This window comes from Peromyscus leucopus, chromosome 12, assembly GCF_004664715.2.
Source record: "Peromyscus leucopus breed LL Stock chromosome 12, UCI_PerLeu_2.1, whole genome shotgun sequence".
Classification (NCBI taxonomy): domain Eukaryota; kingdom Metazoa; phylum Chordata; class Mammalia; order Rodentia; family Cricetidae; genus Peromyscus; species Peromyscus leucopus.
In genome coordinates, this window is record NC_051073.1 from 31123545 (window position 1) to 31136621 (window position 13077).

At 36.7% G+C, this 13077-nt stretch overlaps 1 protein-coding gene across 3 annotated transcripts in view; it reads left to right on the forward strand.

The window, feature by feature from the left end:
- Nucleotides 1-13077, forward strand: part of Cadm2 (cell adhesion molecule 2) — a 981723-nt gene that overhangs the window by 906679 nt on the left and 61967 nt on the right. For 2 of the 3 annotated variants that reach the window (XM_028876715.2, XM_028876716.2), the window contains one exon: nt 588-707. The exons of the other annotated variant lie outside the window; for it this stretch is intronic. In XM_028876715.2, the coding sequence (XP_028732548.1) occupies nt 588-707 (120 nt within the window). The remainder of the gene's footprint in view (nt 1-587; nt 708-13077) is intronic. 3 annotated transcript variants of the gene reach the window in all.

Sequence of the window (13077 nt, forward strand, 5' to 3'; positions counted from 1 at the left end):
TGTGAAAACAGGCGGAGCAAAATAACAATTATAACAACAGTTGGCTTGTTGTTTGTTTGTTTGTTCCTAAAGATTGCTCTCATCCTACTTCCTGTCACTTTCCTCTAAGGAAAAACAAAGGCATTTTTTAACATGCATATACATACTCATCGTTAACACGTCCTTAATCTTATTGGTGGTATCTGTGTTGATTTCTGTATGTGTTGTTTCTTTGTTCACTTCCTTGACCAAGCATGTCATTTTTATTTTACATATGTGTATTTTGCTCATGCATGTGAGATTTTCAAATGACTTAAAGAACAAGTGCATTCTTGTCATTTTGAATTTCACTTTCAATATTGTAAGCCGTTTACTTATTCTGCAACACAGCTCCCAGATTTTTTTTTTCTTTTGTGGAGCGTAAAAGAGAAGTGAAAGAAAAATGACAGAACCTGTGTGCTACAGTTGTTTTGTACCTGTTATTCTGTTTCAACTTATAAAATTAAGCCTAAATAAGATGTGTGTATTTATAATTTGAATCATTTGTGTTTCTCTTTTGTTTGCATGATATGATTTTATTTTATATTTTGTTTCTTTCCACTCACCAGATGTTCCCACCACTTTGCTTCCCACTACTATCATCCCCTCCCTTACCACTGCACCAGTAACAACCACTGTAGCCATAACAACCAGCCCAAGCACATCTGCATCAAGCAGCAGCAGAAGAGGTATGGTATGCTTCTTTGTTATAGCCTCAGAAGCCCAGCCATGGAGCTGTGCAAAAGGATCTTGTTCAGAATAGAATGACTGAGATCCAATTTACATATTTATATTATCTTAATTATAAGATGTAATTAGGTCAACAAGATTAGTATGAGCAGATTTACTAAAGTAGAGTATGAGTCAAATGGTATATTTTATTTTCAGTGCCATGACTGGTATCAAAATAGTATGGGATGTCATTAAAAAAAAAAAAAAAAAAAAAAAAAAAAAACTTTCTCCAATACATTAAGCAAACGATATATGAAGACAGGACACAGATTTTGATTTGCCTTGAAATGTAAAGAAATAACATGCTCAATGATGCGGAGATAGCATTTGGCTGTAAATACCCTACATTAATGTTACTGACTTGATATTCCTCTACAAATTGAAGTTTTCATGCTGTTGAATTTGTTGTAAAATGAACAGTCATGTATGATTCACCACTTGGAACTTTCAGGTAAATACTCAAAATATATGTCATCATAAAGTGCTTCCACTTATGGAATATTCTACAATGGAATGTCCTAGAGTTTTCTGACCTAATGTAAATTTATAATTGGCTCTATGAATACTCTGTAATTGTATTCAAATAAGTATTTTTATTTCAAACTAAAGACAGCAGCCTTACTTAAAGGAATCGAAATATCCTCAAATAAAAAAAAAAAAAACCAATGACAGAAATTATATAGAGAAAGCATGCTTTAATTTTAATATATTCACAACAATGTACAGAGAGAATTGATCATTTAGTCCTTCCCTTTCCCTACTTACATGCATTTTGTGTCTTAAAGCTAAACTAACATTAAGTGTAGTAATTTAACTGGATGTTAATGGAAACTCTGTTCCTACAGGTAATTGAGTAATAACAAGAATGGTTTACTTTTATCTTTTCTATATCTTGCCTTATATGGTTTTTCTAGTACAGTATATGTTTCTTCAGAGTTGTTGCCTTTCACAACAGTTTAAGAAATCTGCTTTCCTGTTACTGCAGAAAAAAAAAAAAACATGTCTGGTAACTGTTAATTATTAATAATCATAGCCAGCTATATTATAACATGTCAATGAGTGGTGACAAAATAATTTGATATCATCAGCAATAAGAGTTTCCTAGAAATACTTTGGTTATTTATGTTTTACTGAATGAACATATTTTCAGCTATATCTGAATTTATGTTAGCAGCATTTAAGGATTTTGTTACATATGTTTGTACTAACAGGAAAGAAAAAAAAAACAGAAAACCAAGAGGCAAAGTAAAATGTACTTAAGGCGTTAGAATAACAAACATCTAAATTTCTCCTCTTCTTTATTTCATATACCCTTCCAATATCATTACAGATTGTACTTTATATATTTATATTACACTATGATGTTTTCATAAATTTTACGACACTAAAAGTGAGAGAATTAATCCTATTCTAGCACAAGCATGCCACTCAACATTAAAAGACATGTATATATGGTCATGTTAGTGAGACTTTATGGGCTTAGCAACATGACCACAAAAATGTGAACAAGATGATTACAATGAAGATGTGAACTACATGAGAAAAAAACCCACCAGACCTCAACCCTTCACAAGGAAATAAAGGTAACTGGAGAAACTAGAAATGAGAGAGGTGGCCTTCCCCAAACCCCAGGGAAGATTACACCAAGTGGTTGTTCAGTACCAAACTATCAGTCCTGAAAACCTACATATAAGTAACATTATATGGACTGAATAGATTATATTTGGGAATATATGTATATACAGATTTATATATATATATATATACATGCATACATATATATGTGTGTATGAATATATGTGTATATATACTTATATATATATACACACAGTAACAGTTGATACAAGAGGTCATAATTTGAAAGTGAGTGGTGTGGGGATTGTATGGGAGAATTTGGAAGAAGAAAAGAGAAGAGGGAAATGTTATAATTAAAACACATTCAAAGTTCAGGGACTCTGTACTGATGGCTGGGGAAGTACTAGACCTTCTGAATGTGGGTGACAGTTGGGTGGCTTGGTCTGTTTGCTGAGCCCCTGGCAGTGGGACCAGGATTTATCCCTTGTGCATGAACTGGCTTGTTGGAGTCCATTCCCTATGGTGGGATTGATGGTGGGGTTGGTGGCGTTGGTTAAGGGCAGAAAAGTCATGGGCCACTGCAGAACCCAGTGGTATCTTTTTAGAGCTTTATTAGGAGAAAAAATGGGTGGGGGCAGAGAGAGAGAGATGGAATAGGAGAGGAGCCAAGCCTGGTGGGGGAGGGAGCAGAAAGGAAACAGAGTGGGGGGGGGTCCTTTTTAAGGTGGGGATTGCGTGACCACATGGCAGGTACATAGTCCTCAGCACCCCCTGATGACATAAGAGGCCAGACCAGGAAGAGTGAGGGCAGGATCCTAACAGGGACTATGGAGTTCTCAGGGGTCCCAGGGTTTAGCTATGTCTGGCGTGGGATATCTGAGGGAAAAAAAAAAAAAATCTACGTACACTATGTTCTTATGTCTGTTAACTTTATTTCTCTAAGACAAAATCTATCAGTTCAGCTATAGCTCCACCAGGCATTCAAGGCAGAAATAACTCTAGACATAACAAGCTCTTTATCTGTCTACTTATTTCTCTGGGATGAAATCCTGTCTCCATAACTACAGTTCCATCCGGTTCCCTAGTTCACAGTCCTGTTAACAACTAAACTCCTATGCTTCCAGCCTCATCTTCATCCTCTGTATCCTCTTTCTCCATTTCTGCTACTCTCTACTCAGAAAACTCTACCCAAGATCTGGCTTACCCTCTATGGAACCTCTGTCATCCTCTCTTCTCTCTTGTCATGCTGTTCGATCCTGGTCTACAGAAAATGCCTGCCCTTTCTTTCCCTGGGCAAGCAGTTCTCGGCCTCCTCAGAAATGTTTTACTTCTCACCTTGATATGTACAAACCTCTTTTGCTTTCGGTCTATTGCTCTGGAGAACTACTAGGCCTCCTCAGGGTCTGAGCTTCATTAGCACAAGAAACAAAGCTAAGAGTCTCCAGCCAGCTTGTCTCCTAAGCTCAGCAGGAAGTTAGTAATTTAGTAGTTCAGCAGGTCAGGGGAGCCGAACTGTTTGCCAGTTGGTCTGGGCATGCAAGAATTTTATGGCATAAGAGAGCTGAAATATTAAAGGCTGGATATCACCAAATATTCATAATAAATGGCTTGCCTTTCGGCAGACCCTTGGCCAGTCAAAATATAGCTTTAATACACAGCTAAATCTCTATAATATCTTTATGGCCCTCAAGAGGATACCTTACTCAGCCTTGATGCAGGGGGGAGGGGCTTGATCCTGCCTCAACTTGATGAGCCAATCTTCTTTGACTCCCCATGGGAGCCTTACCCGTTCCCCTCAAAATAAATTAAAACAAACATGCTTCTACACAAATACATAAAACAACCTCATTTTATTTTCTGATTTAAAGATAGAAATAAATATTTAGAATCCAGTAAGATGTAAAGAAATAGAATATTTGCCTAACTAAAAATGTCATAATTTTGTGCATGTGATAAAAATGTAGAAGACACTGTATGTTAGCCTAATACCATTTTTTTTTCTCTTTTCTCTTCAACAAACATCTAGAGATCAGAGAAGTAACCAAGGTCACCTACATCATTAATATTCTTGCCAGATTTGGGGGAGAAATGTTCAGATAATTCATGCAATATGTAAGCAAGGTTGTGAGTATTTTCCTCAGTAAGTTTTGTGATATGCAGTTCTTACACACTGCTAAACAGATTTGAGGCTTGATGCAAATAAGTTTGGGGATAATTTCTTACTCACGTCATTATGTGGTTAATAGGATTGACAATAAAACCATATTTTCTGAGAAAAGATGAGAACTAAAGGGAAAGAAAAAAATGTTCTGTAAAATTCCTCTTGTTTATCATTGCATTCCTTTCTCTGAATGTAATTTAAAATAAACTGAATACAAAAAAATTAAAGTAAAATAAACTGAATACATAGGATTTTCTTAGGATTAAGAAAAATTTCTTGAAATTTTATAAATGGTAGCATTTATCTTTACAAGGATAAGAAGTTATAGCAAGTGAATCATAGCTAATATCTCCATATACAATTTCATAATTCTTATCACCCACTGTTCTATCCCAAAAATGATATACATCCAGTTTGAAATAAATTTAAAGAACCATAGCTGTATCCTAATTAGATGCTAAAATGAAATGTGCAAAATTAACTGCCCCAAATCATCTAGGTCATGACCTTGAGATTTGGTTTATCGCCATTTGTGTCAAATGAATTCCTTGTGAGAGGACTTCCAGCCATCTTAAGTACACAAGGCAAAGCTTTAGTTAGATGATTCATGTTCCAGCAAAGGTATTAAAATCCAAAGAAATGAATCTCTCTGAGAACCTGTGGGAAAGACAGGGAATGAATGCTGGAGTTGTCTTGGAGGCTCAGTGGTGGATCTTTCTTTGAAGAGGATTTGGGCTTGGAATGGAGAACAAAACCAAGTCTTAGCATTTCCATCAAAACAAACAAATGAACACAAAAGAGAAACACTTGTTTCCCAGGGATATTTTATGAATTCAATAGATTAACTAAAATTTCCTAACTAATTAATATAACATTGTTTTTAGAAAGAAATATTAGTAGAGGCCTATATTCAGGAAAGAAATTGAAAGTGTCCCACTCTGCATATCCCCTGGTTACATTTATAACCAAAGAAAAGGAGGTAACATACAGAAACAATTAGATTGGCAAAGCATCATTTATATTATATGGATGAGATGTGAAGACACATTTAGATTCTATTCTGGTCAGTTAGCAGCTTTGCTTGGATGGAGTGTAATTACTGTATTGGCTTATAGATGTAACCAACCGTCTTATTAAATAAGAAACACAGAAACAATGCAAAAGAGAAAGCCGAGAGGTCAGAGCTCAGAGCTAAAATCAAATCCTTTCCGCCTGCGGTGTCCCAGCTTCCCGAAGGAGACTCTATTTCCTGTCTGTTCGTCTATTTAAAGTATTTTGTTCTGCCTTCTCATTGGTTGTAAACCTAAACACGTGACTGCCTCGTCACTGTCTGAATGTACAGCCCCCTAGGTCTTAAAGGCATATGTCTCCAATGCTGGCTATATCCCTGAACACACAGATATCTATGGGATTAAAGGCGTGTGCCACCACCGCCACACTCTTGCTATGGCTCTAATAGCTCTGACCCCCGGACAACTTTATTTATTAACATACAATCAAAATCACTTTTCAGTACAATTAGATTACCACCACATTGGCTTATACTGTTTTCTGTAGTAAAATATATTTAAGTACCCAATTTGTTTTTATACTAACTTATGTTGTCATACACTTCTTACTTCTGGAAGTAACTTTCAACAAAATTTTATCACCCTCCAAGGTCCATGACTTCATAGCTCTGGGTAGTTGCTTAGGTTTCTGGTATTAGGCCCTTATGTTAAAGAAGCTACCATAAAACTGTACCAATGTTACTGTCTAAACATGCAACAGACATTCTAATGTGGACAGGGATATGCCCAATGTGTCTCAAATACATACAGCTAAAAGAAATTAAGGAATGTGGAGAGCCAAAGAAATATTCTTTTTTTGTTTTATTAAGATTTTTTTCATTCATTTTACACACCAATCAAAGATCTCTCTTCCCTCCTCCAGCCCGCCATCCTCCTCCCCCAAACCACCCCCCACTCCCCTCCACAAGAAGGCAAGGCCTCCCATGGTGAGGCACATTCAGCAGAGGCAAGTCCAAGCCCTTCCCCTTGCCTCAAGGCTGCATGAGGTGTCTCATCATAGGTAGTGGGCTCCAAAAAGTTCCCTCATGCACTAGAGAGGGATTCTGATTCTACCGCCAGCCCCACCCCCACTCCAAGCAGATCAAGCTACACAATGGTCTCACATGCAGAGGGCCTAGTCCAGTCCCATGCAGGCTCCATAGCTGTTACTCCAACTTTCATGAGTTCCCACTAGTTTGGTTTGGTTGTCTCTGCAGGTTTCTCCATCATGATCCTGATGCACTTGCTCATAGAATCCCTCCTCTCTCTCTTCTACTGGACTCCTGGTGTTCTGCCTGGTGTTTGGCTGTAGATCTCTGTATCTGCCTTCATCAGTCGTTGGTGAAAAGTTCTGTGATGACAGTTAGGGTATTCCCTGATCTGATGACATCATGAAATTTGCAGGCAAATGGATGGAACTAGAAAATATCATCTTAAGTGAGGTAACCCAGAATCAGAAGGACAAACATAGTATGTACTCACTCATAAGTGGATACCAGATGTAAAACAAAGGATAAGCAGACAAGAACCCACAACTCCAGAGAAGCTAGCTGACAAGGAAGATCCAAAGAGGAATGCATGGATCACCCTGGGAAGGGGAAATAGATGAGATCTCCATGACTGAACTGGGGATGAGGGGTGGGCAATGGAGAGCAGAGGATAGGGTATGAGAGCAAAAGAGAATGGGATGGTCAAACTAGAACAGGGATGGAGTGGGAAAGCAATGAAAGAGATACCATGATGGAGGGAGATATCATGGGGAGAGAGAGAAACCTGATGCTAGGGAACTTGCCAGGAATCCCCAAGGATGACCCCAGATTGGACTCCCAGAAATAGTGGAGAGGGGCCCTGAACAGAGAAGTATTCTTACACACAGAAGAATTCACTGACTGGTTATCCACTACCAATGGTCAGGTGTGAAACCATCTATGCAAGTAACATTATATACAACAAAGACAACAAAGAGTGTGTGTGTGTGTGTGTGTGTGTGTGTGTGTGTGTGTGTGTGTGTGTGTGTGTGTGTATAATGAAAAATAGAGGCCATGAATTTGAAAGAGAGCAAGGAGTGGGGAGTAATATATGGGAGGATTTGGAGGGAGTAAGAGGGAGATGAGACTTCGTTATGGTAACAAATCTAAAGAAATAATTTTAAAAGTTCTATCACCTGAGAAAAGAAATACACTTAGGGCAGATTTATCCACTTATTAGGTAATTATCAGAGTAGAGTTTCGAAAGAGTGAATTGGTAATTTTAGAAAAATAAGAGGTCTATGTATAATTATTTAATGGTGGGAGGTTTTATTTTCTCTTTTAAGAATTTTTTTTATTCATTTTACAAACCAACCACAGATACCCCGTCTCTTCCCTCCTCCCACTGCCCTACCCTGCCCCCCACCCCAACCACAATCCATTCCCTCTTCTGACTTGGTAAGGCCTCCCATGAGAAGACAACAGAGCCTCCCATGAGAAGACAACTCAACATTCAGTTGAGGCAGGTCCAAGTCCATCCCTCTGCATCAAGGCTTTGCAAAGTGTCCCACCATAGGTAGTGGGCTCCAAAAAGTCAGCTCATGTACCAGGGATGGATCCTGATCCTATTGCCAGGGAGCCCCTTAAGCAAATAACTGTCTCAATTATGCAGAGAGCCTAGTCACAGTCCTGTGGAGGCTCCATAGCTGTTAATCTAAATTACATGAGTTTCTACTAGCTTGATTTGGTTATCTCTGTAGGTTTCTCTATCATGATCTTGATGCCCCTTGCTCATAGAATCCCTCTTCTCTCTCTTTGACTTGACTCCTGGGGCTCAGCCTGGTGCTTGGCTATAGATCAGTTACTGGATGAAGGCTCTATGATGACAATAAGGGTATTCACTAATTTGATTACCGGGGTAAGCCAGTTCAGGCACCCTCTCCACTATCGCTAGTAGTCTAAACTGGGAACATCCTTGTGAATTCCTGGGAAATTTCCTAGCACCTGGTTTCTCCCTATTCCTGTGCTGTCTCCCTCTATCAAAATATCTCTTTCATTGTTCTTCCACTCTGTACCTGTTTCAGCTCAACCATCCCATTCACTTATGTTCTCATTCCCTATCCCCTACCCTCTATTGCCCACCCCTCATCCCCAGTTCACTCATGGAAATCTCATCTATTTCCCCTTGTTATCCATGTGTCCCTATTAGGCTCCTCCTTGTTCTTTAGGTTCTCTGGGGCTGTGGGTTGTAGTCTGGTTATCCTTTGACTTACATCTAGTATCGACTTATGAGTGAGTACATACAATGTTTGTCCTTCTGATTCTGGGTTAACCCACTCAGGATGATATTTTCTGGTTTCATCCATTTGCTTGCAAATTTCATGATGTCTTTGTTTTTTTAACTGCTAAGTAGTATTCCATTGTGTATATGTACCACATTTTCTTTATCCATTCTTCGGTTGAGGGGCATGTAGATTGTTTCCAGGGTTTGGTTACTTCAAATAATGCTGCTATGAATATAGCTGAGCAATTGTCCTTGTGGCATGATTGAGTATTCCTTGGGTATATGCCCAAGAGTGGTATAGCTGGGTCTTGAGGAAGATTGATTCCCAATTTTCTGAGAAACCACTATACTGATTTCCAAAGTGGCTGTATAAGTTTGCACTCCCACCAGCAGTGGAGGAGTGTCCCGCCCTGTTCCATATCCTCTCCATCATAAGCTGTCCTCAGTGTTTTTGATCTTAGCCATTCTGACAGGTGTAAGGTGGAATCTCTCAATTAAATACTTAAATTCTGTTAATTTACTAATTACTTTAATTTCAAACTACTTTTATTATGAACTTGAAAAAAATGTTATGTAAGAATGATGCTAGGGCATTTGAAAGTTCCCAGGCTCTTGATCAACTATCTATGTTTCTTTTGAAGAATATCAGTTTTCCATTACATTTAAAGCATTGGTGATTTATGGTATATACCTAAAATCTGAAAGCTTTATAGATAATATTGCTTTTCAAGTTTCTTTTTTTTAACTCAGTGGTCTAAGAAAGTATTTTATTTCACAATATATACATATTATAGATGTGTGAATTTATATTTATATTCTCCTTTATAAATGTTGTTTCTTTGAGTCACTGAACTAATTTCTAGTGAGTTAAATTTAATTATGAAAATGATTCTAAATAGTTTAAGGTGATTTTGACATTAAAAGAAGCAATATCTTACCATGGCATATTAACGAAGAAAATTTTATCCATACTTAAGATATGTATAATTTTCATGTCATTAAAAAACCTTGTCAAGTTCTAGTCATCATTAATGGCACCATCATTTTATAGACAATGACTTGAACTTAATTAAAATTCAGTTGTTTTATATGAGAAAAATAACTTATAAGTTGTGTATATTTACTATGGTATTTTAAATGAAAATCATAACTGACCCTTTATATGTAAGACAAAATTATTCCTAAATATTGATATCTCTTTCTATAAGAACATCCTATTGGTATGAGGATTACTTATTCAGTATTAAGATGTCTATGTCCTGTGAGTCTGTTCAAATAATCATATATTTTTAAATCTAAAATTATAACAAAATTCTTTATTTATTCAATGTAAATATCTGAATTATAGGTTTCATCCTAGAGAATTTATGTCAAATTTTGTAATGGCAAATACATAGAGTTTTGTTACTAAAAAAGTTGAACTGGAAAGATGGCTATGTGGTTAAAAGCACTTGCTGCTTTCCCTGAGAACCAGTATTCACTTCCTATTATCCATGGAGTAAGCTAACTATTGCCTGCATGTGCACATATTTGCATGTGGACATACACACATAAATAAATATTGAAATTAAAGTCTAAGAAAGCTATTACTTTGGTAATACTCTCAACTAGTTTATTAATTATGACTCTAGTTTAAATACAAATTTAGTTGATAATGCTGTTATGAAACAAAGAAGCAATTACTTTTCAATTAAAAAAAGTAAGACACAAACCTGGGATGTAGCTTAGTTCATAGAGTTTTTGCCTAGCAAGCACAAGTCCCGTTCAATCTCCTGTATATTATGAACCAGTACAATAGCTGTAAGTAATCTCAACACGTGGAAGTTAGAGGCAATGCTATCACAGAATGTAACAGAATGAATTAGATATTTCAGGATCAATGTTTATTTCTTATATTTCTCAAGGTAGCTCCATATCAAAGGCATATATTTGGTATGAGGTAAGGGCCTTCTCCTTATTTAGTGACTCCTACTTCTGTTACCACATAGTAGAAGGGTGATGGCATACATTCCAGTCAAGAAGGGCTCATACTCATCAACTGAGATGCATCTATCTCAAACGTCTATCTCTAGATCTTGCAATGTAGTAGTTAGGTTTGCAACATATGAATTAGGATTTGACAAAATCTTCAGACCAAAATTCAGTAATGTGTGTGTGTGTGTGTGTGTGTGTGTGTGTGTGTGTGTGTGTGTGTGTTAACCTTATAGCTAAGAAAGCTTTATCATGCATCTAAAATTAATGTAGCTTCAGTATATACATTTTAAACCCCATTGCTAAAATTGTAGTTTACAATCCTGAAATTTATAAAATAAATACTTAATTTAGTAAATATAGCTGAATATATAGAACTATATGCAAACACATTCTCCAAATATTAATTCTGAAAGGTTTTGATGAACGACTGCTTTACCTCTCTAAAATACTGAAGCAATTATAATGAAAGTTCATTTTAACAGACGTGAGCTATGTAATTTTAAAATAGAATTTACCTCAGAATTTGCTTTATACCAGCATAGAGAATTTGATATGGATATCAAAGTGGTTTTCAACTTGTGGGTGACAACTCCTTTAGAGGTCAAAAGACCCTTTCGCAGTCACCACATAACACCATATGAAAACACAGATATTTGTATTACAATTCATAACAGTAGCAAAACTATAATTATGATGTATCAATAAAAATAATTTCAAGGTTGGGGTCACGAGAATGTGAGGAACTGTATTAAAGGGTTCAGCATTCAGAAGTTTGAGAATCACTGGTATAGACTGTTTTAATACTCATCAGTTGTCTGAAATACATTTCTAAAAAGAATATTACCTGTCTGCTTATTCTTTCCATTTTAAAATAAAAGCATCCAAGTATGATAAACACAAAATGATATATGCACTTGAAACTACCGCCAAAAGCATTCATTCAATTAAAATAGGCATAAATCATCAATGATTTTAGTTGTGCTTTACTATGTGTGTCCAGAATGTGTGTGTGCATGGGTTACAAATCCTGTATGCCATTAATCAATTTTTTATTTGTTTTTACTAGTATTTTTGCTCTTCCTTCTTTTATATAGATGACTCTAAGTAGAAGATTACAAAGAGATAACAATTTGTCAGAATAAGAGAAAAGAGGTTGAGCCATAACAAAGAATGATTGCAGCATAATCATGATTGTTCTGAATAAGTCAGAATAAAGTCACTCAAATAGAGCATTAAGTATGTCAGGAATATATCATTTCGACACAGTTAAGTCTCAAAGTGTGCAAATCAAGAAGTTGTTTATGAGCTTTTATTATGAGTGCTTAGCTATTAAAAATGTTTCTGGTTTTACAGTACTAATAAAACACAATTTGCATGGTGTTGTAGGCTTTTAAAAATTAAGTGTCAATATTGGAAGTTATTCTGTACCCGCATAGGAGGTTTCTTCGCCAATGTAGTAAGCCAGATCAAGCTAAATTAAAAGTAAAAGACCAGGATTAATGGGAAAAGCACTCCTAGGTGAGTCCTCCAGCACCCAGAGATGAGGAGGTAGTAGGAGAGAAATCACAGGATGGGGCTTAAACACCCTGTAGATGCAGAGCAATGACCTGGCCTCCAAAAGCTGGGTTTGTATCCAATTATAAACCTTGAGTGGGGACTTGGGGAGCTGACAGCCTCAGAGGAGGAGCCACTGCAACCGCCAGGGATGCAGAAGTGGACTTTTTGGCAATCCTTCTGGAAGGGTGAGGTTTGGAATGGGGCTGAGCTGGTGATTCCAACTGAACATCTTTTTTTTTTTTTTTTTTTTTTTTTTTTAATTTTTTTACTTGATAAAAATTAAGTACTAATTTCTTATCCTGACAATCTGTGTACAGAAAGCTGTTTATTGGCAAAAAGACAGGTGTCAATATTTCATCTAATATAAAAAATGATGTCTATCTTACAGTCTTTGGAAAAACCTATGTAATATGAAGTTGTGTCTTTTATTATAATTAAGTATATGAAACACAGTTAATATTGGGAACAAGATACCAGATATATTTCTATCTCAGAATGAACAAACAGCGGGTATGATCTGTGGTTGAGGTACCTTCAGTTTCACTGTGAGCCCCATTGCTGCCTCGACCTCTCCATGGATAAGGAGGATTGCTTGCTGAGAGTTCAGGTGATCCAACCAGGTAGTAAGCAAACTTTGGAATCAGTGCCATGACTCAGATAATTCAAGGCAGCCTGGCATAAAATGCTGCAGCTTTGTAGCAGTTCTCATTTGGAAGGGCAAAGTATATCACTAATTTTATATAGTCATTTCTATAATGA